This window comes from Lampris incognitus, chromosome 3 (genome assembly GCF_029633865.1).
Source record: "Lampris incognitus isolate fLamInc1 chromosome 3, fLamInc1.hap2, whole genome shotgun sequence".
Classification (NCBI taxonomy): domain Eukaryota; kingdom Metazoa; phylum Chordata; class Actinopteri; order Lampriformes; family Lampridae; genus Lampris; species Lampris incognitus.
This window is the reverse complement of record NC_079213.1, coordinates 22,909,406-22,934,145: the sequence shown is the minus strand read 5'-3', so window position 1 is coordinate 22,934,145 and position 24,740 is coordinate 22,909,406. Positions and strand designations below refer to the sequence as shown.

At 46.6% G+C, this 24,740-nt stretch overlaps 1 protein-coding gene across 1 annotated transcript; it reads right to left on the bottom strand.

The window, feature by feature from the left end:
- Nucleotides 1–19,813: 19,813 nt before the first annotated feature.
- LOC130110827 (retina and anterior neural fold homeobox protein 2-like) lies at nt 19,814–24,517 on the bottom strand. Its single transcript, XM_056278019.1, has 3 exons — nt 24,162–24,517; nt 22,444–22,595; nt 19,814–20,295 (listed from the first exon to the last, which is right to left on the bottom strand). The coding sequence occupies exons 1-3, from the start codon at nt 24,349–24,351 to the stop codon at nt 19,951–19,953; spliced, it is 687 nt and encodes a 228-aa protein (XP_056133994.1). The 5' UTR covers nt 24,352–24,517; the 3' UTR covers nt 19,814–19,950.
- Between the last annotated feature and the right edge of the window lie 223 nt (nt 24,518–24,740).

The following is a 24,740-nucleotide window of genomic DNA, read 5'->3' as shown; positions in this document are numbered from 1 at the left end:
GATAAAATTGAACTTTAGTTTCTTCTTCATATTGGTTTGAAACTGTATGACTGTATGACTGCCCCTGGGATGTCCACCTTCATTATTGTCAAAAGTCCTTGTTTGTGACTTTGTGCCCTTCCCATCATGCAAAGCTGTTTGCTCCCTGCAAAATAATGTGGTGTTTTATCATAGCAGTTAACAGTACCGTTCTTAGCCTGTACTTTTTTTCTGCATATCATTTCTAGTTCAAAGTTCAGAGATGTTGACAGGACTTCTCTTGAAAAAATTATTTGTACATCCATCCAATCCGTTATCCAAGCCGCTTATCCCAATCGGGGTCGTGGGGATGCCGGAGCCCATCCCAGCAGCCATTGGGCGGCAAGCGGGGAGACACCCTGGACAGGCCGCCAGTCTGTCACAGGGCACTCCAGCAGTTTGCTCCTCTGTCAGCTGCTCAGCCATTTCGACGTGATGCTTAAGTTGATTTCTAAATAGTCTGTTAGGGGCCAACGCCAAGAGATCCTGATCCTGATCTCATTGTGAAGAAAACCACAACTGGAAGTCAGCCTACGATAAATCCAATGTTTAAAGCAAAGCTTCCTGTTACATCCCCGAGGGCCACTGGTATTACTGAGTCTTATCACAGGGGTTATTTGCAAGGATCTTTGGCCATACAGTGTAGTTGAAAATGAAGGTTTTCGGTAAATATCATTATTTATACACAAACACCAAATTTAACCATCAGACCTCTCTGGAAAATAAGACTGAAAACTGTAAGCAGTGTAAACGTAACACCATGAAATACAACTGGGGCCTCTGGTGTTTCATGTCCAAACAGCATGCATACAAAGTCTGGAGTTAATGAGAATCTGTCTTGTGGTGTCAGAATTAGTTTATCATTGGAAGGCCTGCATTCATGTATGACTAAAATGATAATTTCAGCTAATTTTGGGAGATGTTGCGATCAGGAGCATGATTTCTTTTTCATCCAGTACTGAAAAATCGTCAGGTTTTACGTTCTCGTCTGAAGTGAGATGTTTCGTTGTATGAATATTTGATCAGTTGCAGTACTTCTACTTGATTTTACTCGACCCCACTTTCACGTGGAAACTTGTAAGACCCAACTTTTGCAATTTGTTTTTTCTGTAAAGACATTTCTTTGCTGGATAGTCACATGCCTCTTTTTGGGTTTGAGTTGCAGAAACAAAGCCCATTCAGAAGCCATTTTAGTATAACTTAAAAATGCACTGGTGTCAGTGATTTAAATGTTGTATTATTTTTTTTAAATTTTTTTTTACTTTTTGATGAGTTATTTTTGAGGATACAAAGTTTCACCTGGCAGCATTTTTGGTTTAAAATGAGAATTTTCTCTACATGTTCCATTGGTATGAGATGGTCAGAGAGTATTGATTTCTACTGTTTTTGTGTTTTGGTGGGGGGGGGGGTCACATTCGGGTTCACTGTTCGGTCAATATTTGGGCATGAATGTCTTTTGTTATGAATTTACTTTGATCTGTGTTAAAACTGTTCCATTGTTTATTTGGCAGCAGCTATCTTGATGCAATGCATTCCTACTGAAATACCCACTTTTCCAGAATTTGCCGTTTTTGTGTTATAATGCTCACGGAGTAAAAAGTGCACTGGATTAATACTTTTATCAACTCGCCTGTTTTTCTTTTTATATCTCTATTGTAGACAACTGCATTTAATTTCAAGGCACACCGTTTTAAAAGTTGTATTTTCCGGACTCACTTCTTTACAGTCACCATATGAATTCAGAGCCAAAAAATATCTAAATCGGAAGCTTGGCTCTTGTTCATGAGCAGATTAGACGTTTTCAGCTTTGCAGGTGTCTGTTTAATTTTCAGAGGGTAAAGTCTTGAAGCCAAATGCACCCCCACATTTTTATAAAACTTGTATTTATTGGATTTTGCATTTTACAAATCACAGAATCAATCATGAAATAAATCCAGTATAATTCCCATCCCTCCCCTGCTCCCTAACATGCCCCCCCAACATCCTCCGAAATGACATCAAGTACAAATAAATATGTGACAGAACCACAATGACCTCATTCACATAGACACAGATATCTCTCCACTCACGCCTGCGTCCAAATTACGAAGCGCATTCTCATTATCGACCACGTGGTGGCACCAGAGCTCATTTCACACATTAGAGACCCGCAGCAAGTTAACGGCCCTCCTGCTTCTTGGCTTCCACTTGTGAATAAAATAACAAGGCGGATGGACTCACTCAGTCAAAGCGGCTATATTAATCCCATATTCCCCTTTGAACATCTAAAAAAAGAAAACCGCTCAACTATCTCACCAATTGACCGTGACCACAAACGTATTTTACCCACGAGCGACGCGTTTGGAATGCGTGGCAATCTTCGTTCCTTTGAGTGTTATCGTGAAAAAAAAATTGTGAAACCAGCAAGAAATAATTGAATCGCGGAAGCTGCCACACTACTGAGAAAAGTTCTGAGGAAAACTGGGATTATGTTGATAGCGGTGTGATAGGAGCGGGTTCATTGCTCTGACTGGCTGTAAAAGCGATAAAAGCCGGGGGTCAGGAGTTCAGCAGATGGAGGTGGTGGTAGTCAAGGAAAGATGTGACCCATAAAAACGCTCTAGTGTCGAGTCTGCCGATGAGACCGGGATTACTTTGACTTGATCAGGGCAGCGTTTCCTCCATTTGTAATGTTGCCCTTTTTATTTACACTCGGTCGGTGGGTGTGGGAAGGGGATATGATCATTTACAGGTCTTGGCGAAGACCGGGACTCACATAAAGGAGGTCTGAAGATAGAGCCATTTTTTTTGTAATACTCCGAGTAGTGTTTAGGTTTGGTGTGTCACAGCCTAGTCGGTGATGATATTCGGCTGCCATAATCAGTGTAGCTCATTTTCTAAAGTCAGTCTGAATTATGATGTTACCTCTAACGTAATACAAAGTAGAAGTAAAAATATTAAGTGATAATTATATAACGTTATAGGTAAAATTGAATGAGAGGATATGTTTGCATGTGTGTAAATATGTATGTATATATATGTAGCCGGGTGGTAAATCTGTTAAATATGTTAAATGATTTTCCACTTAAATTTAGTATAGTTTAACTGTTAATATATGTAATTGTTACACTGTCAAGCCATGTAAAATGTCATTTGATGTAGTTAAATTGTGAAGCAGATTGTGAGTGTATTTTTATAGTTTTGGTTGTCATTGCATGTTTTGACCAGTAAGTGGCAGTGTTGCGGACTTTTATTGTAACTCCGTGCAAGTTATCCAAGTGCATCTTGGGTATTCTTTCTTTTTTTTTCTTGTGTGGAGCACCTGAAGATTGCGGTGTGACGGTGCTCTGACTCCGCAGTAAGTAAGGGTAAATATCTTGTGAAATATACCTGTAACATTATTCCAAACAATATTGTATGTCGGTAATTTGACAAGATGGTTTGATTTAGACGCTACTGGAGTTGATGTTCGGTGATTTTGGGCGCGAGCCGTCGACCACTGTTCGCCATTGCAGGCATGACAAGGTAATGTTGGCGTGAATAAAGCCACACCATGCCATTGTATTTGGGATGTAAAGGTTTTATATGCATTTTAATTCTGTTTAAAGGTAACTGACAGAGTGAGAAGTTGCGCGATCTTCAGGAAGTTCCACATGTCTTTGTTAAACCCTGTTTAACATACATAGTCCACTGCCGTATTTTGCACCGTATGTTGTATTTATTTTCCTTTTAAAATCTTTTCTGTTAAACTTGCCACATCTGTGAACATTTATGAGCTGTTTGCTCGAAAGACACAGGAATTTATGCACTCAGTAAAACGATCTGCATTCGAAGGTTCAAACAATAAAATTAAAGCTACAAGAACCCCGGAAGTAATTGTGTCCTGTGTGGTATCTAATTCCACGGGCTACATATAGATATATAAAACTTAATTAAAAGAAAAACTCAACGGTAGGAAAAAGTGCTCGACAAACAAGGAGCAAAATAATTCAGTAATTCAAGTAACTTCTTTATGAGACACTACAAGCCTGTTTCATGCCATAAGCAATCATCTTTACTTGAACCACTGAAATATATATCTATATCTATATATAGGGAGTGACAAAGACTATAGGTCAGCAAGGGCGTCACGGGGGGGCTGCTCATTGACATGCATGCGCTTGAATCACGGTCACACGCACACAGCTATTCTAGTTTTACTGCACGCGTAATCTCGGTGCAATACATTTTAACAACGAGACAAATACAGCATCATGCAAATAGTCTCAGCTATGACTTGTTATAGTCTTTCAAAAGAAAAAAATACTGTGAAGCTATTGGCTTTACATTGTAGAGCCGAAGGAACGGAGAAGACCGTAGGTTCACACTTTAGCCGTGTAGGCAACTTTCTTTAATCCACGGTAAATCAGAGAGACAACAAAACCACAGCTCGACTGAGCGGAGGCGGCAAGAATAATCAGAAAACTGGCTGAACAACCATAACTTAACATGAGCCCCCCCAGAATTCGCCCTAGTAATCGAAGTCAGGCAGGCGCGGGTAACAGGGGCCGGAGTGTCTCTGGGAGGCATTGACGCGGGCCTGTGGAGGTCGGCCTGAGGAGCAGAAGAGGCAGCGCGGGCCTCCACGGGGGTGGGGGAGGCGGAGCCGGGGGACGACCGCGACGAGGAGGTTGGGCGAACTCCAACGGCTGCGTCAAGTCCAGGTGTGCGGGTTTAACTCGGTCCACTGAAACATGCTCGGCCGTGCCCCCAAAATCCACCACTAGGTGCTTAGTTCCCCGTTCCAGGACGCGGAAGGGGCCGTCATAAGGGGGTTGCAGAGGGGGGCGGTGTGCGTCGTGACGGACGAACACGTAGTCCGCTGACTGCAGACCTGGGGGCACCTGGGACACCGGAGCGCCGTGTTGGGCGGTAGGGACGGGTGTGAAAGCTCTGACCCCGTCCAGCAAGGAGGCTCGTTGGTCCACAGCTGACCAGGGACGCGTTGCGTTGGGCATGAAATCGCCTGGGACTCGCAGCGGCGTGCCGTACACCAGCTCCGCAGAGGAGGCTTGTAGGTCTTCCTTCGGGGCGGTCTGCAGGCCCAGCATGACCCATGGGAGCTTGTCGACCCAGTTGCAGTCCTTGAGAGTAGCCCGAAGCGCAGCCTTCATGGACCGGTGGAAGCGCTCACATAGGCCGTTCGCCTGAGGGCGGTAGTGCGGTGAAGCTTGACGCCCAGAGCCTCACCCACAGCATTCCATAGCTCTGAGGTAAACTGTGGCCCGCGGTCAGATGAAAGGTCGGAAGGCGTACCGAAACGTGAGACCCACGACCCAATAAAAGCCCCGGCCACATCAGCAGACGTCGTGGATGCCAGGGGAACAGCTTCAGGCCAGCGCTTAGTCCTGTCCACCACAGTGAAGAGGTAGGTGAACCCATGGGAGGGGGGTAGGGGACCAACCAGGTCGACGTGGACATGGTCAAATCGTCTCTCCGGCACTGCGAAGCGTTCCAGGGGCGCCTTAATGTGGCGGTGTATCTTAGCCCGCTGACAGGCAACACACGAGTCGGCCCACGCTTTCACGTCTCTCTTAAGTCCCTCCCACACAAACAGCAGAGGTCAGGCGCACGGATGGCTTACCGCCTGGATGAGAGACGCCGTGCACAGCTTCAAACACGGGGCGTCTCCAGCTGTCCGGGACGATGGGCCTGGGCTGTCCTGTGGAGACGTCACACAGGAGGGTGACACCCGTGTCGCTGAAAGGAACGTCCTGCAGGTGGAGCCCCGTGTCGAAGGTCCGGAGACGGAGGATGCTCGGGTCCGTGGCCTGGTCAGCGGCCATCTGTGCATAGTCCAGGCCTATGTGGACCGCTCCAATCACTGCCCTAGAGAGGCAGTCAGCTACCTGGTTAGTCTTACCAGCGACGTGCTGGATGTCGGTAGTGAATTCCGAAATGTAGGAGAGTTGTCGCTGCTGGCGAGCGGACCATGGCTCGGCCGTCTTGGACATGGCAAACGTGAGGGGCTTGTGGTCCACGTACGCAGTAAACTCGCGGCCCTCTAGCAGGAACCGGAAATGCCGGACGGCGAGCCAGAGACCGAGGAGTTCCCTGTCAAAAGTACTATACTTGCGGTCTCGGGGTGTAAGCTGGCGACTGAAAAAGGCCAAAGGCTGCCAAGCCCCCCCCCCCACCCACTGCTCGTGAACCGCACCAACAGCATAGTCCGATGCATCCGTGGTTATGGAAATAGGCGCTGTAGGTGAAGGATGCGCTAGCAGGGTAGCCTGGGAGAGCGCAGCTTTAGTCTCGGTGAACGCACGGTCCCGCTCTGCTGTCCAGTCGACCGCCTCGTTGGGGGACTTGCCTTTCAGCGCCTCGTACAGTGGCCGGATGATAAAGGCGGCTCGGGGAATGAAGCGGTGGTAGAATGTCACCATCCCGATGAACTCCCTGAGCGCACGAGCTGTTTGGGGGCGCGGAAAGGCCCGCTACCGCTTCCACCTTTGAGGGCAGGGGGACCGCCCCGTCCCCAGTGATGCGGTGCCCGAGGAAATCAATGGCCGTCAGCCCGAACCGGCACTTCGCCGGGTTGACGATCAGCCTATGCTGGCTGAGGCGTGTGAAAAGGGCGTGAAGATGGGACAGGTGTTCTTCCTCGGAGGCGCTGGCGATGAGTATGTCGTCCAAATAGACGAAGATGAAAGGAAGGCCACGAAGCACTGAATCCATCAGCCGCTGAAAGGACTGCGCCGCGTTCTTGAGTCCAAATGGCATTCATAGGAATTCAAATAGGCCGAATGGGGTAGTCACCGCTGTCTTGGGGATGTCCGAGGGGTGCACGGGAACTTGATGATAACCACGGACCAGGTCGACTTTTGAGAAGACGCGTTTGCCAGACAGGTTTGCAGAAAAGTCCTGGATATGCGGGACAGGATAGCGGTCGGGCGTGGTGGCGTCATTTAGTCGGCGGTAGTCCCCGCATGGGCGCCAACCTCCATCAGGTTTAGCGACGATGTGGAGTGGGGACGCCCACGGCCTGTCAGAGCGGCGGATGATCCCCATGCGTTCCAGGTGCTCGAACTCAGACTTGGCAATGGCGAGTTTGGCGGGGTCGAGACGCCTGGCTCTGGCGTAGACCGGGGGGCCCTTCGTAGCAATGTGATGCTCCACCCCATGCTTAGCGGTGGGTGCAGAGAAGGTAGGCTGGGTGAGGTCAGGGAACTCAGCGAGGAGGCGGTTGAACTTGTCTGCCTCTGAGAGAGAGTTGGCTAGACCTGTATAGGCCGCTTCCCCCCGCGTACATGCGAAGGAGGAGAAGGTTAAGGCGTCGACCAGACGGCTGTTCTGAATGTCCACTAGCAAACCCTAAGCGCACAAAAAATCAGCTCCGAGGAGGGGAAGCGTTACATTGGCCATGACGAACTCCCACGTGAAACGTTGTCCACCAAAACACAGTTCTACAGACCGCACGCCGTAGGTGTGGATAGGGCTGCCGTCAGCCGTCGCGAACTGGGGGCCCCGCTCCCCGCCCATGATGTCGACGTCAGTAGCAGGGAGCACGCTTCTCTGTGCGCCCGTGTCAGAGAGAAATCGCCGACCGGAGATGGTGTCGAGGATGAAGAGTAGCCTGCTCGTATCGCCAACACTCATGGCCACTACTGAGTGTTGGCCCTCTCGTTTCCCGTCGGCCTGTAGTTGCAGGGGGAACGGCACCGTTTAGCTTTCGCACCAAATCGAGCGTGGTACATACAGAGTCCAGAGGGCTTGTAGCGGTCTGACGCTGTGGCGCCACCGTCGGGCCACGCCCGCGATGTCGGCGGGGGGCCAGTGAAGGTAGGAGCCAGCACTCCGGCATGGGAGGAACGTTGTGTAGCGACGAAGAATCGGTCAGCCTCCTTTGCCAGCTCACGGGGATCAGTGATGGTGGAGTTAGCGAGCGCAGTCTGGACGTGGGGCGGCATGTTGCGCAGAAACAGCTCCATAAACAGGAAACATGGCTTTTCTTGACCCAGTAGGTTTAACATCCTGCTCATTAGCTCCGATGGTTTGCCATCTCCCAAGCCCTGAATTGCGAAGAGGCGACGTGCTCTCTCCGTTGTTGACAGTTCAAAAGTTTCAAGGAGGAGATTCTTTAGTGCGGCGTATTTACCATCGGCCGGTGGGTTGGTTATGAAACCGCTTATCCTGGAAGCCGTAGCGCACCCCAGCGCTGCCCACTACGTAGTAGTACCTGGTCTCGTCTGCTGTTATGTCTCTGAGCGCGAACTGTGCCTCAGCCTGTGTGAACCACGTAGCCGCGGAAGACTCCCCAAACTCCGGCAGTTTAATTGCAACGGCGTTCGTAGCCATAATGTGTGTGGTTTCAGAAAACTTATCCGAAAACCGACGTCGGGGTCACCAGTGTAGAGCCGAAGGAACGGAGAAGACCGTAGGTTCACACTTTAGCCGTGTAGGCAACTTTCTTTAATCCACGGTAAATCAGAGAGACAACAAAACCACAGCTCGACTGAGCGGAGTCGGCAAGAATAATCAGAAAACTGGCTTAACAACCATAACCTAACCCTTTGTTAACCTGCCAGGGCAACCCTGACTTAACCCATAGTTCCTGGGGTGAATTCTATCCCCAATACGTGTCCACCACATCGTCATCAAGTCAGCTCAGCTGTCACTTTATTTTGGCAGGTTGAAGTATGGCAGTACGTTACGACTCAACATTTCGGGTCTACAGCCTACATTTCATTCAGATTATAGATCATTTTTCAGACCGGTCATTCCAGGTAGCCTACGGTCGCAGTCACGTGCACCCGCTAGCTTCGGACACCTGCTCAGCCACCACAACACCAGCGATCCTCGCAGTGACTTATAAAAGTCTTCTTTCTTTCTTTTCTTTTTTTTTCTTTTTCTGAGCAACCGACTCATGTTTACGAAATTGATCGCGCTCTCGTGCAGCGAGATGGAAGAAAATAAAAAAGAAAAATGAATGAAAAGGAAAAAACCTGAATAATTTGTTAGATTTTTTTCATGTCACCTTAACTATGCATAATGGAAATGACACAGGAATTTCATTTCAGAAGTATGTTGGGTTTAGAAAAGTCATAAAAAAATACATAAACCCCCCCCCCCTGCAGAATTGCACACCAGGTGCAGGCCCCATGCGGTCGCACACTTCGCACAGCCTATGTGGCAGTTCTGTAGGGTCAGTTAAGAAAAAACAACTGTGTAAATGTTTTTTTTCTATTCTTTGAGTGGATAAGAAACTATTCAATGTGTTTGGGTCAAATATTCTATCATTGTGCGTTAAAGCTGCAAAATATTTCTTTCATGTAGCGATGAACTACCTGCATCAGCACAAATCAGCTGCCTTCAATTTGTGTGACCGTTTCACCTTTTTTCAGCCCGTCATCCCAGTTGATAAGGAACAGGCATTACCTTTATAACACAACAAAACACCTGGGCGATCTGGAAGGAGAATTTAAAAAGTACATAGTGTAACGTGCACGAATAAGTAGACACGTTGGGCGCAGCAGCGACCCCTTGGTTAAGGGGTCGGACCCTCTAGTCGACTGGTTAACGTTGTCGCTTGCGGCGTGGGAGACACAAGTTCGCGTCCCGGCTGCGGCAGTTCCGGTGGTTGCCCCCCGAATTTGCTACAATATTAAACTGCAGTGACATGTTATTTGGAAATGATGAGTATCTGTGACGTTTGGTGAAAAGGTAATTTAGCGGCGTAGGTAGTAAGACTGGATTTTACACACCCACCCTTTTCCTCTTCCTTTGCCTCTAATGCCGAGACAGCCCGATTTTGACACGATTTTGTCGTCGCCGACAAATTTCCAGCGCCGGGCGCGATTGTGAACGTTGGGAACGACGAACGGGCGTCTTTACCCCGTGTGTTAAAGTGTGTTGTTACCTTCTACTAATGAGACGTTACAACTCGTTTCAACCCCACGGGGCTATAAACTTTAATAATAACTTCGGCACGTAAGGTTATACATCATGCTCGGTCCGTTATTCCAGGTGCAACAACCTAAACGACCCCTGTGTAAACAAGGAACTAAACAATGGTTCCTAACAATAGTTCCTATTGTTACATCCTTTCTCTTTTCAGTTTCTTCTTTTTTTTAGAACCTTTAATACATTTGCACAACATTTGTGATTCACTTTTTTTTTCTTTTTCATTCATGCCCCCCCCAAAGTCCATTAGTGCTACAGATCCATTCATCTATGTGAGGTCACAAAGTCTTTGTATCGCTGCGGCTGCACAACAGAGCGGCCTGATCTGGTGGTAACAGGGTTGGCCCTGTCACCAGTGTCCTTGGTTTTGTTTCCTGCTAAGACACTGCGAGAAGGAACACTCTCTGAATGTCCGGGTTCAACACTCTCTGGCTGACTGGGGCTGCTGATCTCCATGTCCATAGTGTCAGTGAAGATTGCCCCTGGTGCATGTCTGAGGTGTCTGCGATTTCTCCTGATGACACCACCCGTGTGCAGCTGGACCTCATAGGATCTCCTATCGACCGGCCTCGGCACCTTGCCCACTCTCCAGCCAGTGTGGGGTGCGAGAGGCTGAACTCTCACACATTCACCTGGGGCAAGCGTGTCCAAGTCTTTAGCCGACCTGTCGTAGTATGCCCTCTGCCGCTGTTGGTTATTTTGTAAATCCTGTTTCACCTGCACAACTTTCGGCTGTAACAGGCTTGCCTTGGTTGGCAGTAGTGTTTTGGTACGGCGACTGAGCAGCCGCTGTGCTGGTGTGGTATCAGTACCCTGTGATGGTGTGTTGCGGTGGTCCAGAAGGGCGAGATAAGGATCCCGTCCAGCAGCCTTGGCTTTGAGCAAGAGTCTTTTTGCTGTCTTAACAGCTGACTCAGCTTTGCCGTTGCTTTGCGGGTAACCTGGTGATGAGGTTTTATGTTGAAATCCCCCACAGTCGACTGAACTTCTGGAATTCTTGTGACGAATACTGTGGGCCATTGTCCGAGATTACAATATCTGGGATACCTTGGCGGGCAAAATGAGCTTTCAGCTTCCGTATCACTGTGGTTGACTTGGTATCTGCCAGGTAATCTATTTCCCAAAAATTTGAGAAAAAATCAACAATTATGAGGTAGTCTTTGTTTTCAAACATGAACAGATCCGTGCCCACCTTTGCCCACGGCCTGCTTGGCACATCATGTGACATTAGTGTTTCTTTTTGTTGTTTAATGTCCATTGATCTGCAGATGTCACACTTTGCTATATATGATTTTATTTGGTCGTTCATGCCCTGCCAATAGACACACTCCCTAGCCCTCCGTAGGCATCCTTCCACACCCAGATGTGATGCGTGTAGGCGGCAAGTGATGTCTTTCCTCAATGCATCAGGGATGACAGCGCGCTCACTCCTGAACACTATTCCATCTTGGTGGCTTAACTCCTCTTGGAATGAGAAGTAGGGCTTGATTTCCCTTGGTGTTTTTGACTTATCGTCAGGCCATCCTTGCTGCATCATTTTGATGAGAAGCTGCAGTGTTTCATCCTCTTTTGTGGCAGATCGTATATCATGTAGCCTGTCTGCTGCGATGGGTAAGTGTTGTGCCATGGTGACAGTCTCTAGTTCTGCATCCGGTGCACTCTCAGGAAGATAAGCTCTGCTCAGAGTATCTGCTAGCAGCATGTCTCTACCTGGCACATATACTACATCTAGATCATACTTTTGTATGCGCAGCATCATTCCCTGCAGCCTTTTGGGTGCACTTAGTAGAGGTTTTCTCACTATTGTTTCCAACGGCTTGTGATCACTTTGCACCGTCACTTTTCGGCCGTATGTGTACTGGTGAAATCTTTCCATGCTAAAAACCATTGCTAAGAACTCCTTTTCTATTTGTGCATACCCACGCTCTGTTTGAGTGAGTGCTCTGCTTGCAAATGCTATTGGCTTACCCATCTGCATGAGCGCTGCGCCTAAACCTGTGTCTGAAGCGTCACACTGCACTGTGAGTTCCTCATCTGGGTTGTAATATTTCAGTACTGGGACCTTTGCTATAGTCTCTTTCAATTTGAGGAAAGCCTCCTCATGCTGTGCTGTCCATTTCCACTCCCTGTTTTTGTGTGTCAAATCTCTCAACACTATGCACTGGTCTGAGAGGTGGGGACAAAACTTGGCTAGATAATTTACCATACCTAGCAGCCTTTGCACTCCTTTCACATCAGTCGGTGCCGGCATCTTCTCAACGGCAAGCACTTTCTCTGGATCCGCCCTGAGTCCATCAGCCGTCAGGCGGTGTCCAATGTATGTGGTCTCCTTTTGTCTCAGCTTGAATTCGTCTTTGTTCAGCTTGATGTTCTTTTGTCTGCATCTTTCAAGAAACAGTCTGTTTTCCATCATGGTCACGCTCAGCTTCCTCCTGTGTTTCCCCTTGGCCTGTGATCAGTACATCATCAGCTATAATGTACAAGCCCGGTACACCGTCCAGCGCTTGTGTGAGCTTTCTCTGAAAGATTTCTGGGGCCGGACTTATCCCCATTGGCATCCTCAGCCACCTGTAACGTCCGAATGGAGTGGCAAATGTTGTTAAATAGCTGGACTCCTCCTCCAGCTGCACATGCCAGAATCCACTCTTGACATCACACACTGTGAACACTTTTGCTTTTGACAAGTCCGGTAAAATGTCCTCAATGGTTGGCAGTGGGAAGTGACTGCGCTTTAGAGCTTTGTTCAAAGGCTTGGGATCGATACACACTCTTGGTTTCCCACTTGGTTTCTGTACCACCACCATTGCACTGATCCAATCTGTACTGCATTCCACAGGTGTTATGATCCCTCTTTGCTGTAGGTCCTGTAGCTCGTCCTTCAGTGGTTTCATCATGGCGACTGGGACCCGCCTCTTTGGCAGCTGTACTGGTTTCACTGTGCTGTCCACCTCTATTTTGTATTTTCCCTCGAGGCAGCCATCGCCAATGAACACATCAGCATACTCATCTTTAATTTGTCCCATTATCCACTGTCCTGTTGTTGTTTCTGTTGTGACAATACTGTCTATTGTCATGATGTTTTCATATTGCACTTTTATCAATTTCATGGCCTCACTGGCTCTCCTACCCAGCAGAGGCACTGTACCAGCTGCATTCACCACCTGGAACTCTAAGCGATATAGCTTGTTGTTTCTCGGGTTTCTTATTTTCACTTTACATTTTCCCAGTGGTTTTAATTTGGTTTTATTGTACATTACTAGTACACTCTTCGTGTGTTCTAATTTGGCATCTGGATTCAGCAGGTTAATTGGGATGATATTGCAACTGGCACCACAGTCTATTTGGAATTTGATCATGTCCTTGCCTAGAAGCATGCCAGCATAGAGAAGCTGAGTTTTCTTCATTTTCTCAGTTTCTTTTACACAGGTGATAATATCTTCATATTCATCACTCTCAGATTCAGTTGTTATTTTACTCACATATTTATTTTTCCTTAGTTCCGGTTTTACTCTGCATTTTGCTGCAAAGTGGTTCTCTCTTCCACACTTTGTGCACTTCTTCCCAAACGCTGGGCACTTTTGTTTACTTTTCTCATGCGTTTTTCCACAATATCTGCACTCCACAGTGTTGCTCGTCTGTTTCCGATACTGTGCTCCTTGCACTGCATGTACCTCTTCCACCATCGATCCCGAGATGGTTTTCACATTGTCCTTTGAGAGCTCAGCGGCTCTGCACAGCTGCAAACATGTGTCCAGTGTCAAGTTTTTCTCTCGGAGCAGTCTTTCTCTTACGATTGTGTTGTTACCTCCACACACAATCCGATCCCGAATGAGCGAGTCTCTCACTGTCCCAAAGTTGCATGTTCTTGCCAACACTCTCAGTTCCATGACATAATGGTCTATATTTTCACTGGTGCCCTGATTTTTTGTAAAAAACGATAACGTTCCACAGTCTCGTTAACGCTGGGGTCGCAGTGATCATCAAACTTCTCGATAACGTCATCTAACGTCCATGCATCCTTCGGTGTGTCGCCCAGTAACGTGTCCATAAGTTCCCTGCCGCTCTCCCCGACAAGATAGCTGAACAGTTTCACCTTCTGTTTGTCATCGGCGTCAGCCATGGCTAAATCCACATACAGAGCAAACTCGTCCCTCCAGGCCTTCCATGTCCTCCAAAGGTTGCTTGAGTCCAGACATAACGTTTGCGGTGGTTTAAGCCCATCCATGTCACACGGCAGTCTCACGCTAGCAGCTAATGCTAACATATACTGAACGTTGCTTAGGAACACTAACCACTCTCCGGCTCCTAGGAACTTTTCCGCACCAAACTTCAAACCGAGTCGTCCGCCGCTGCCACCATGTTAAAGTGTGTTGTTACCTTCTACTAATGAGACGTTACAACTCGTTTCAACCCCACGGGGCTATAAACTTTAATAATAACTTCGGCACGTAAGGTTATGCATCATGCTCGGTCCGTTATTCCAGGTGCAACAACCTAAACGACCCCTGTGCAAACAAGGAACTAAACAATGGTTCCTAACAATAGTTCCTATTGTTACACCGTGTAGTGTGACATAATCGAAGAACAGCATGTGGCGTCTGGGACGCCCCACGACACCCCGACGAAAAGTCTGGCGCGTCAGAATTTTTTGTATTTTCCTGCCTAGTCTGACGTCTCCTATGACGTGTTCCTGACGTAGACCAATAGGATGACAGAGTGCTCTCTGGCGCACATATACACTCACTGGTCACTTTATTAGATACACCTTGCTAGTACCGGGTTGGACCCCCTTTTGCCTTCAGAACTGCCTTAATCCTTCGTGGCATAGATTCAACAAGGTACTGGAAACATTCCTCAGAGAGTTTGGTCCATACTGACATGATAGCATCACGCAGTTGCTGCAGATTTGTCGGCTGCACATCCATGATGCGAATCTCCCGGTCCACCACATCCCAAAGGTGCTCTATTGGATTGAGATCTGGTGACTGTGGAGGCCATTTGAGTACAGTGAACTCATTGTCATGTTCAAGAAACCAGTCTGAGATGATTCGAGCTTTATGACATGGCGCGTTATCCTGCTGGAAGTAGCCATCAGAAGATGGGAACACTGTGGTCATAAAGGGATGGACATGGTCAGCAACAATACTCAGGTAGGCTGTGGCGTTGACACGATGCTCAATTGGTACTAAGGGGCCCAAAGTGTGCCAAGAAAATATCCCCCACACCATTACACCACCACCACCAGCCTGAACCGTTGATACAAGGCAGGATGGATCCATGCTTTCATGTTGTTGACGCCAAATTCTGACCCTACCATCCGAATGTCGCAGCAGAAATCGAGACTCATCAGACCAGGCAACGTTTTTCCAATCTTCTATTGTCCAATTTTGGTGAGCTTGTGCGAATTGTAGCCTCAGTTTCCTGTTCTTAGCTGACAGGAGTGGCCCATCTGCCTCAAGGTTCGACGTGTTGTGCGTTCAGAGATGCTCTTCTGCATACCTCGGTTGTAATGAGTGGTTATTTGAGTTACTGTTGCCTTTCTATCAGCTCGAACCAGTCTGGCCATTCTCCTCTGACCTCTGGCATCAACAAGGCATTTTCGCCCACAGAACTGCCGCTCACTGGATATTTTCTCTTTTTCGGACCATTCTCTGTAAACCCTAGAGATGGGTGTGCGTGAAAATCCCAGTAGATCAGCAGTTTCTGAAATACTCAGACCAGCCCGTCTGGCACCAACAACCATGCCACGTTCAAAGTCACTTAAATCACCTTTCTTCCCCATTCTGATGCTCGGTTTGAACTGCAGCAGATCGTCTTGACCATGTCTACATGCCTAAATGCATTGAGTTGCTGCCATGTGATTGGCTGATTAGAAATTTGCGTTAACGAGCAGTTGGACAAGTGTGCCTAATAAAGTGGCCGGTGAGTGTATGTGAACACGGCAAAGAGAAGCAACGCTGCCATTGCTGCTTGTCCGGTGGACGAAACCGAGGACAGGTTCACTGAGCAGTGGGAACAATACCGCTTGTCTGTTTGACGTTTCCGCGGGGGAGGATCATGACAGAGTAAAAAAAGATAGGCTAAATGTTGGCGAGGAATAGCGGCGGCACTTCAGCAACCTGGTGAGTAGCTGGTTAAGCTATGCTAGGTTCGCATTCCCCAGTAGCACTAGCCGCAGCCCGCAGCAGCGTCCACAATCGTTTTTTTCCTTTCCTTTTCGTTTCGTTTCTTTTTCTGTTTCTTACGGCAGCGTGTTGCTGCCACACCAGAAATACGCTGCCGTACTTTCTTTTTCTTTCTTTTCTTTTTTCTTTTTGCAACACAAGACCGCCAGCATCACACCGTAGCGCTTCTGTAGCCATGATTGACAATTTCTTGACGCTCCTCCCCGATGACCTATGAACTCTCGAAAGATCGTGATAGGCACCATACGATGACTGGTCGGAGTCACACTTGTAGTGTTGCCAGTCTCCCGGTCAAGACACGGCAAGTATTTATGGCACTGTGATTGGCTAATCTGACATGGTGACCATTGTGAAAGAAAAACAAAATTATCGTGTTGACCCCGGTTTAGGCGACACAATGTTTTTGCAGCCCTCATAAAATACACTAGAGGTCGCTGTTTCACAAGATCACACGTTCTGCTATCACAGGGGTCGGGAACCTTTTTGACTGGGAGAGCCATAAAAGCCAAATATTTCTAAATATATTTCATTGAGAGCCATATAGTATTTTTAACGTATAATAAATTAAATATGTCTTACTTTTAATGCGACTTCTGGTGCTGCATGGTTTTGCTGATGGCCATGTAGTCTGGTTCATACGTGGTGAGGTTGAGCTTCATGCAGGCGTTGAGGCTTCCATCAGTTAAACGTGAGCGTAGGTTGGTCTTAATGTTCCTCATATGCGAGAAAGACTGTTCACATGCATATGTAGAGCCAAACATGGTCAATACGGCAATACTCACACGCTGCATTGTGTGGTATGTCACAGGAAGCTCGTTCCAAGTTTTAAGAATCAGCTGGTCTTCAGGTTGAAGATTTTTAATTTCTGTCCACTTGTGTTCCCTCGCCAGCTCTGCTCGCTGTCGCGCAAGACTTTCCAACTCTCCATTAAGTGACTTGAACTTACTCATCCACATGTCTGATGCCTTCAGGTCAGCAACTTCCAGCTCAAAGTCTCCGATAGAGACCCCGGGGATGCATGTCAGGTCGATTTTGTCCACTGCACACTCATGTGGATGAGTGATGAACTTGAAAAGACCAGTGCGCGCACGAAATTCTCCAAAACGTGCTTTGAATGACTGCAGGAGATTGAACGTAAAGCCAGCTAGCTGCTGGAGATCCAGATGTTGAGTGCAGAAGACGACCTGTTTCAATGTCCCTGAGAAAGACTTCCAGCTTGCTTTCAAATGCAAACACTGCTTGTTGAAGGGATGAGATTGTATTTCCAATACCTTGCATTTTCACATTGAGCTGGTTCAGATGGCCAGTTAGGTCCACGAGATAGTGAAACTGCAGGAGCCAGTCAGTGTTGTCTAGCTCAGGATGCTTGACGCCTTTCATTTCAAGAAAAGTCCGGATTTCACTCAGGCAAGCTGCAAAACGGCTGAGCACCTTCCCCCTTGACAACCAACGCACGTTGCTGTGTAAAAGCAGACCGGGATAATGATTCCCAACTTCTTCTAACAGAGCTTTAAACTGGCGATCATTTAAAGCTCGGGCAACAATAAAGTTGACCAATCGAATGACCAGTGACATCACCTCACCAAGCTCCTGGCCACACGTCTGAGCGCAAAGCGCCTCCTGGTGCAGGATGCAATGAAAACTTAGGATGGCTCTCTTTTCATGTTCACGGAGAAGCGCTACAAATCCTTTGTTCTTCCCCAACATACAGGGTGCACCATCAGTACAGACAGAAATAAGTTTATCCATCGGTAGTTTTTTTTCTTTAGCAAACTCCATGAAAGACATGAATAAATCCTCTCCTCTTGTTGTCCCTTTCATTGGCAAAACAGCCAAGCTTTCCTCACGCAGTGTGTCACCTGCAGCATACCTGGCAATGATACTGCACTGAGATAGATGGCTAACGTCTGTTGACTCATCTAACGCGAGAGAAAAGTATGTCCCGGCGTTTATGTCCTTAATTTGTGTTTCCTCGACTTGATTTGCCATCATGATGCTACGATCGTGCACAGTTCTTGCTGACAGGGGCATGTCTTTTATTCGTTTGATTATCTTGTCTTTATTTGGGAAGTCATCAAACAGTTCATTGGCCACATCAAGCATGAATGTTTTGGCATACTCGCCATCTGTGAATGACTTTCCATTCCTTACTATTGCCAAAGCCCCCGCAAAGCTAGCGGAATTCCCGTCACCTTGCTTGGTCCACACACGTAGTTGCTGCTGACTCGTCTGCACTCTCCGCTGTAGCTCCTCGCATGCCCTTTTCCTGCTGTCCCCCGCTGGATATTTCGATGCAAATGAAGCATGGTGCGTATCGAAGTGCCGCTTTATAATTGACCGTTTCATCGATGCAATTTTATCATTGCATATTAGACATACCGCAGATCCTGCTCTCTCCACAAATGCAAATTCCTCTGTCCACGCAGCCTGGAATGCACGGTAATCATCGTCTTTTTTTCTTTTCGCCATCTTTTCCGTTACAAGGGTTGAAGCGGATAAACTAGTTGGCTATCTGATAAAATTGATTTCTTCACCTTTACAATGACCCGGACATGCTCGCGAGCCATTGGTTCCCGACCCGACCCACGGGTGACCCGTGACCCGTGAAATTTATCTTCAAAACTAATTTCTGTTTACTTTAAAATGACACAGTATTATTAAGAAATATCACAAGTATTTTAAAATCAGTTCCAAACTGATTTTTTTTGAAAAAAAAATAATTTTCAACTCAAAATTGTCTGGGAGCCATATGCCGTCACCGGAAGAGCCATATATGGCTCGCGAGCCATAGGTTCCCGACCGCTGTGCTATCAGAATCACTATCACACAGCCCACATGCGGCAGCTCGACCCGGCGCATTCAAAGCGCTGGATTAAGTAGTTATTAAACACTAAGTAGTAATTTAACAAGTTTGCAGTACAGCAAATGCGCAATGCCAATTATTTTGGGGCATTTTTAGCTGAGCATTTTGCCACGTTTATGTATTAGTCTGAATTCAGTAAATCGAGGATTTCTTTTTTCCAGTGTATATGTAGGAGGGGTGGTAAAAGATCGTTCATTATATTTTTCAAGTCATAGACTGGGAAATTAGATTTAAAGATTGTATTGACGTCAAAGGCGTTTAGGATAAATGTCAGCTTTGTGGTGTGGGCTTGCCTTCAATCACCGCTCAGGGGTCAAAGGGCAATATGAATACTTATGACGATCCATGTGCCAAAAAACAAAACAAAAACAACAGCAAACAAATAAACAAAAAACTTTTATTTACACACAGCAACACTTGGAAGATTGTCTTTTCTATTGTGTACATTATTTTAGCTAAACAATGAAAAGTTATGTCACATATATAAGGCACTTTTTTGACAACAACAAACAAAGCCCTCAGTATTTCCGTGTACGATGTGCAGGCTAGTGTTTTTCCCTTTATTCCTGCTGAGCTTTGGGTTTTCCAGGTTTTCCCCATAGGAGGTGTTCATCCATATGCTCCTATGAGCTCACTCAAATTTCTAATAACATTTCGCAAAATTCTCTCATATTGCATTGCAAGCTGCCCCCCTGCAAATGTATTCCCTGTTTGCTGTTATTGACATATTCATACATGTGAGTGAAAAGCAATATATTTGCTTTAAACTACAGTAATTTCGATGTATAACCCCAAAAAGTGGAGACACGCATAAGTTGGTGAACCCCCCCCTCAAAAAAGCAAGATAAAATGTAAAAAAAAAAAGAATAAGAAAAAGAACACCCTTGCTGACCTATAATACCTGCCCTTGATCTGTCTCTTTTCACTTGTCTCCCCCTGCACGCTGCAGGAAATGACTTCTCTCTGTTAACTTGGCATATGTGCCTGAATGGGCTGACTCATCCTGAAGAAACAGACTTGCTGAGGCGTTGCTGGGGGCAACAGATACAGTTGTGGGTACGGGTCTGTGAACTGAAGGGTCCCGGCCGGGAGGTGCTGCAGGGGAGCACCAATGGCAGAGCAGAGGGCCGGGCCAGGAGCCAGGGAGCATCTCTGCTGCAACGGGAGCTGACGTGGTAAAGGGAGCCAGTTGGGGAGGTGGTGCCCGTAAATGGGTTCCTCTGTTTCCCAGTTCCGCAGTAGGCGTCGGCTCTCCCTCCGAGGTCCGACTCCACTCCGCCTCCACTTCGCCCTGCGGTTCTGAAACCAAATCTAGGTGAAGACATAAGGTAATGGACTGGGTCAGTACACAACATTACTCAATATGACCGTTAAAGAGGATACAAGCAGGTTTAAAGGTGATAATGATGATGAAGAAGATGATAATGATACTTTATCTGTTCACATACAAATTTGTGTCATGTGCTTCAACAAGACCAGTGATGTCGTGGCAAATAAAAAGGCGAGTGAACTATGATTTTCAATCAGTAATCGTCATTAGGCAACCAACTACCAATATGGGCAATATTTTTTGAAAACCATTAATTTATGTATTTTGCTACTGAAACACATTATTCTTGATAAGTTACTTCAGTTTGATACTGTTTGAATTTGTTTGCATACCATGAATTTATGTATGAAGATTCATCTCACACACACATTCACACCTAGGGGCAATTTAGTATGGCCAGTTCACCTGACCTACATGTCTTTGGACTGTGGGAGGAGACTGGAGCACCCAGAGGAAACCCACGCAGACACGGGGAGAACACACAAACTCCACACAGAGGACGACCCGGGACAACCCCCCCAGGTTGGACTAACCCAGGGTTTGAACCCAGGACCTTCTTGCATAACAGACATCTACACACATTTTGTGCCATTCTGTCCAACAGTGGGCACATACATGACAGTACTGCTGGAATGATTTGGACCCAAGCCGAAGTTACTCAGCATGTCAGGAGCATGCTGCTGCATAAGTATGAAGGTTGGTGTGTTACTATGTGTGGGTGGGTCCTAAGAGCATTGTGCCCTCTGATTGATTGACATGGAACCCGTGTTGCGCGTCAAAGAAGAGCAGAATGTCTGGTGGTGATCTTATGGTCCCAGTAGGATGACTCATGCATGTGGCAGCCCTGTGATGGCCTGGTGGCCTGTCCAGGGTGTCTCCCCGCCTGCCACCCAATGACTGCTGGGATAGACTCCAGCATTCCTGTGGCCCTCAGTAAGGATAAGGGGTTTGGATAATGGATGTATGGATGTATGGATTCGTCTCATAATCCTATATCCTAATCTTATCATAGCAGCTAGAAAAGATAGCATAACAAATCAAGTCTATTTTCTAGTCTCAGGTTGCGTTGTCTGTTTTCAGATGCTGCACAAAGTTTTTTTTTCGGTGGATTAAAACCATTATACAAGTTAGGTCTTTATCTCAACAAACTTCCCTGACACTTAAACTGGTGAAAGGGATATGAATTGTTCATGAAGGCCACTGCATGACCTCGAAGATGGTCAAGAGCACTTCTAAAAAAAGTTCACACATTGATTTAAAAGTAAACCTAGTCATAAACCAAACCAAAGTTGACATCTAACTGAACGAGTCAGATCCCAGTTTTCAGGTTATAAACTTCAATCAGGCTATCGATTGCCAGCGAGGTTTGAAGATAAAGTTTAGTATGTGCAATTTAGATTAATGCTGACAATCTTTTATGCACTATCTCCTATCAGCAACCGGCATAATATATCAAGTCTTGTACAGCATATATGACAGGTGATATATATTATGATGCCCAGTTCCTCATTTTGATTCATCAATCAAAACCTTAGCTGACTTTAAAGATATTTTATTCCATTTTGCAGAGATGCAAAGCTGCCAGTGCCTCCAGCAGAGTGTAAAAATTAAGATACTTGTGGAGATGAGGATCACAAGGTGAATCTTATGTTTGTATTTGTGCATCACTATAACCAATGATGGTTCTTTCACCTCCCCTCTCCTCTACTATCCTGTCTGCTGTTCCTCTTCCCTCCGCTTCTTGTTTTTTTTATTTTTATTTTGATATACTCTATCGATCCCCGTAGGGAAATTATGCTCTGCATTTAACCCATCCTAGCTGTGTAGCTAGGAGCAGTGGGCAGCCACCGTGCAGCACCCAGGGACCAACTCCAGTTTATCTTGCCATGCCTCAGTCAAGGACACAGACAGGAGTATTAACCCTAACTTGCACGTCTTTTTTGATGGTGGGGAAAACCGGAGCACCCGGAGAAAACCCACCACAGACACAGGAAGAACATGCAAACTTCACACAGAGGACGACCTGAGATGACCCCCAAGGTTGGACAACCCCGGGGTTCAAACCCAGGACCTTTTTATACCCTGTTGTTGCCTCCTCTTTTCTCTCCTCTACCTCTCCATCAGTGTACCTGGATTCTGGCCTCGGGGAGCTGGGTGCGGGACACGAGCTGCTCCCTGAGCCGGACGTTGGGGTAGTGGCTCTCCCTGAACGCTTTCTCCAGCTCCGACACCTGGCTGGGAGTGAACGTCGTCCGCACTCTGCGATGAGGATTACACACACCTAGAAGTATACCCAGAACACACACACACACACTTTGGCATGGGCCTTTGTTTTGCAGAACCTGTGCTCCCCAAAGTATCTAAATATGTGTTGCACGACAAACTCATTGCTAACATCCCACATGTGCCAAAGTTCTCACTATAATTACTTCACTTTCGTGCCTCTTATTTTTTCTTGCTCATATGCAGTGTAGAAGAGTTAAATGTAATTCCCCAAACTGCATTTAGAGGGGATGGTGCATTCACCATGGAGCCTCCAGTGAATAACTAATGAAATGTATTTAGAATCTACTTCAAAGAGAATCGTCTGGAGAATAAAGAAAAGAAATCCCTCCCTGCAGGCTGTCTAATAACTGGCTTTAAGAACACCTGATTACACCACTTAATCCTCCTCTGATGGATCGTTCCCAGCCCTCCGTTTTACCTCGCTCCCTCTGCCTCTCTTTCTGTCCCCCACGTTCTCCATGCCAGCGGGGGTCCTCTTCTCATGCTTCTTATCCATTTTTACACGATGTATTTTCAAATTCCTTCTTTGTTATGCACCAGGCCAAGGCAACAATTTCACCACTAGTTACCACAAGTGCGACTAAAGTCGGCGGCTGTGCCTTGGTCCAGTGGTTCTCAATCAGGTCCTCGGGTACCACCAGTAATGCACCAATACTGCGGGTTTCCCGGTCTGGCAGGTAATTCATTACATTCATCTGTCGTTCCAGTTATTCCAGCTCCAAATCGGGGAGGATTTACGCCTGGAGAATGTAATTAGCTACCTGGCAGAGTAGAAAACCAGCAGTACTCGTGTTTACTCAAGGACCTGATTGAGAACCACTGCCTTGGTTCGTATGTGTCAGTGACACAAGGTGAACACTGCAAAAAAGAAGACAGACTCACTAAGTTATTTGATGTTGTTTTACATCTCATAATGCTTATTCCAAGATATTGCAAGTAACATTTTCTGATCCCACAGGCAGATATTATCACTTGTGATTATAAGCCTTTTTTCCCCACAAAACGGGCCAAAAAGATCTTTAAAAAAGAAACTTGATTTATGACAATATTTATTTTTTTTAGAGTAAATATCCTCAAACAAGTCTTATAACCCTGAAACAAGTGCACCTTGAAATGAGCAATAATATCTGCCAGTGGGGTAAGAAAATCCTATGAGCGATGTGTTGGAATAAGCATTATGAGACTTAAAACAAGATGAAATACCTTGAAAAGTTGGTCTTTTTTTTGCAGTGAATTCCTTTGCACTTTTTAAACGCATCAGTTCTTATCCTGGCATTTTCACACGACAAATGGCTTTGACTGATGTACGTTATACCACATTTGATCATTGATGCCAAATAACTTTAATCAAGTTTGGTCTGTTTGTGCATCCTTTGCAAAACTTTGCAGAATGCTCTCAGGAATCTCTTCCTGTAATTGCAATGCTGTAATTGGCTATTACAGTGTGGATGACTCTCACATGGAACAGATACTCGACCTACTAGAGATGTCGGACATATGGCCCTGGCACAGCCCACGCAGTGCCCCTATTCCAGGCTGGCACACTGCATTCTGCACTCACCCGTCGGTGGTTTCATCAATGCCACGTCTGCTGTAATCCCGTGGTACGCCGACCCCCTTCCTCCCCTTGACTCTTCCATGCTCAGGATCCTGTCGATGGAGTGGGAGAGCGCCTTAAAGGGTTTGGGGTCTGCCATCTGTCGGGAACGAAGGCCCAGATGTTCCTCTGACACGTCCCGCAGCACCAGCATGTCTGCCTCTCCTCGACAGTAGTCAGCAGGAGTTCCCCGGAGAGAGAGAGGGAGAGAGAGAGAGAGAGAGCGAGAGAGAGAACCCACAGCTGAATAACTTCTGTACCGCAGTCTCACAAACGCGATCTTTATGTCAGATTCACTCTCTTTTTAATTTGCCGTCGGCAGAAAAAGTTCCACTTCAGCTTTTCCTCTTCTTCTTTTGTGGTTGTTTTCCTCTGTTTCTCTTTAACTTGTCTCTTTTATGTCCTGTCTGTTTGTTTCTCTGTCTTTCTCTTTTGCTGTCGCTCTCTCGCTCTCTCGCTCGCTCTCTCTCTCACAAACACATGCACACCATTCAACGCCACTGTGGTGATTTGAGGCAATTCACATGTGCATATGCTTTCTCT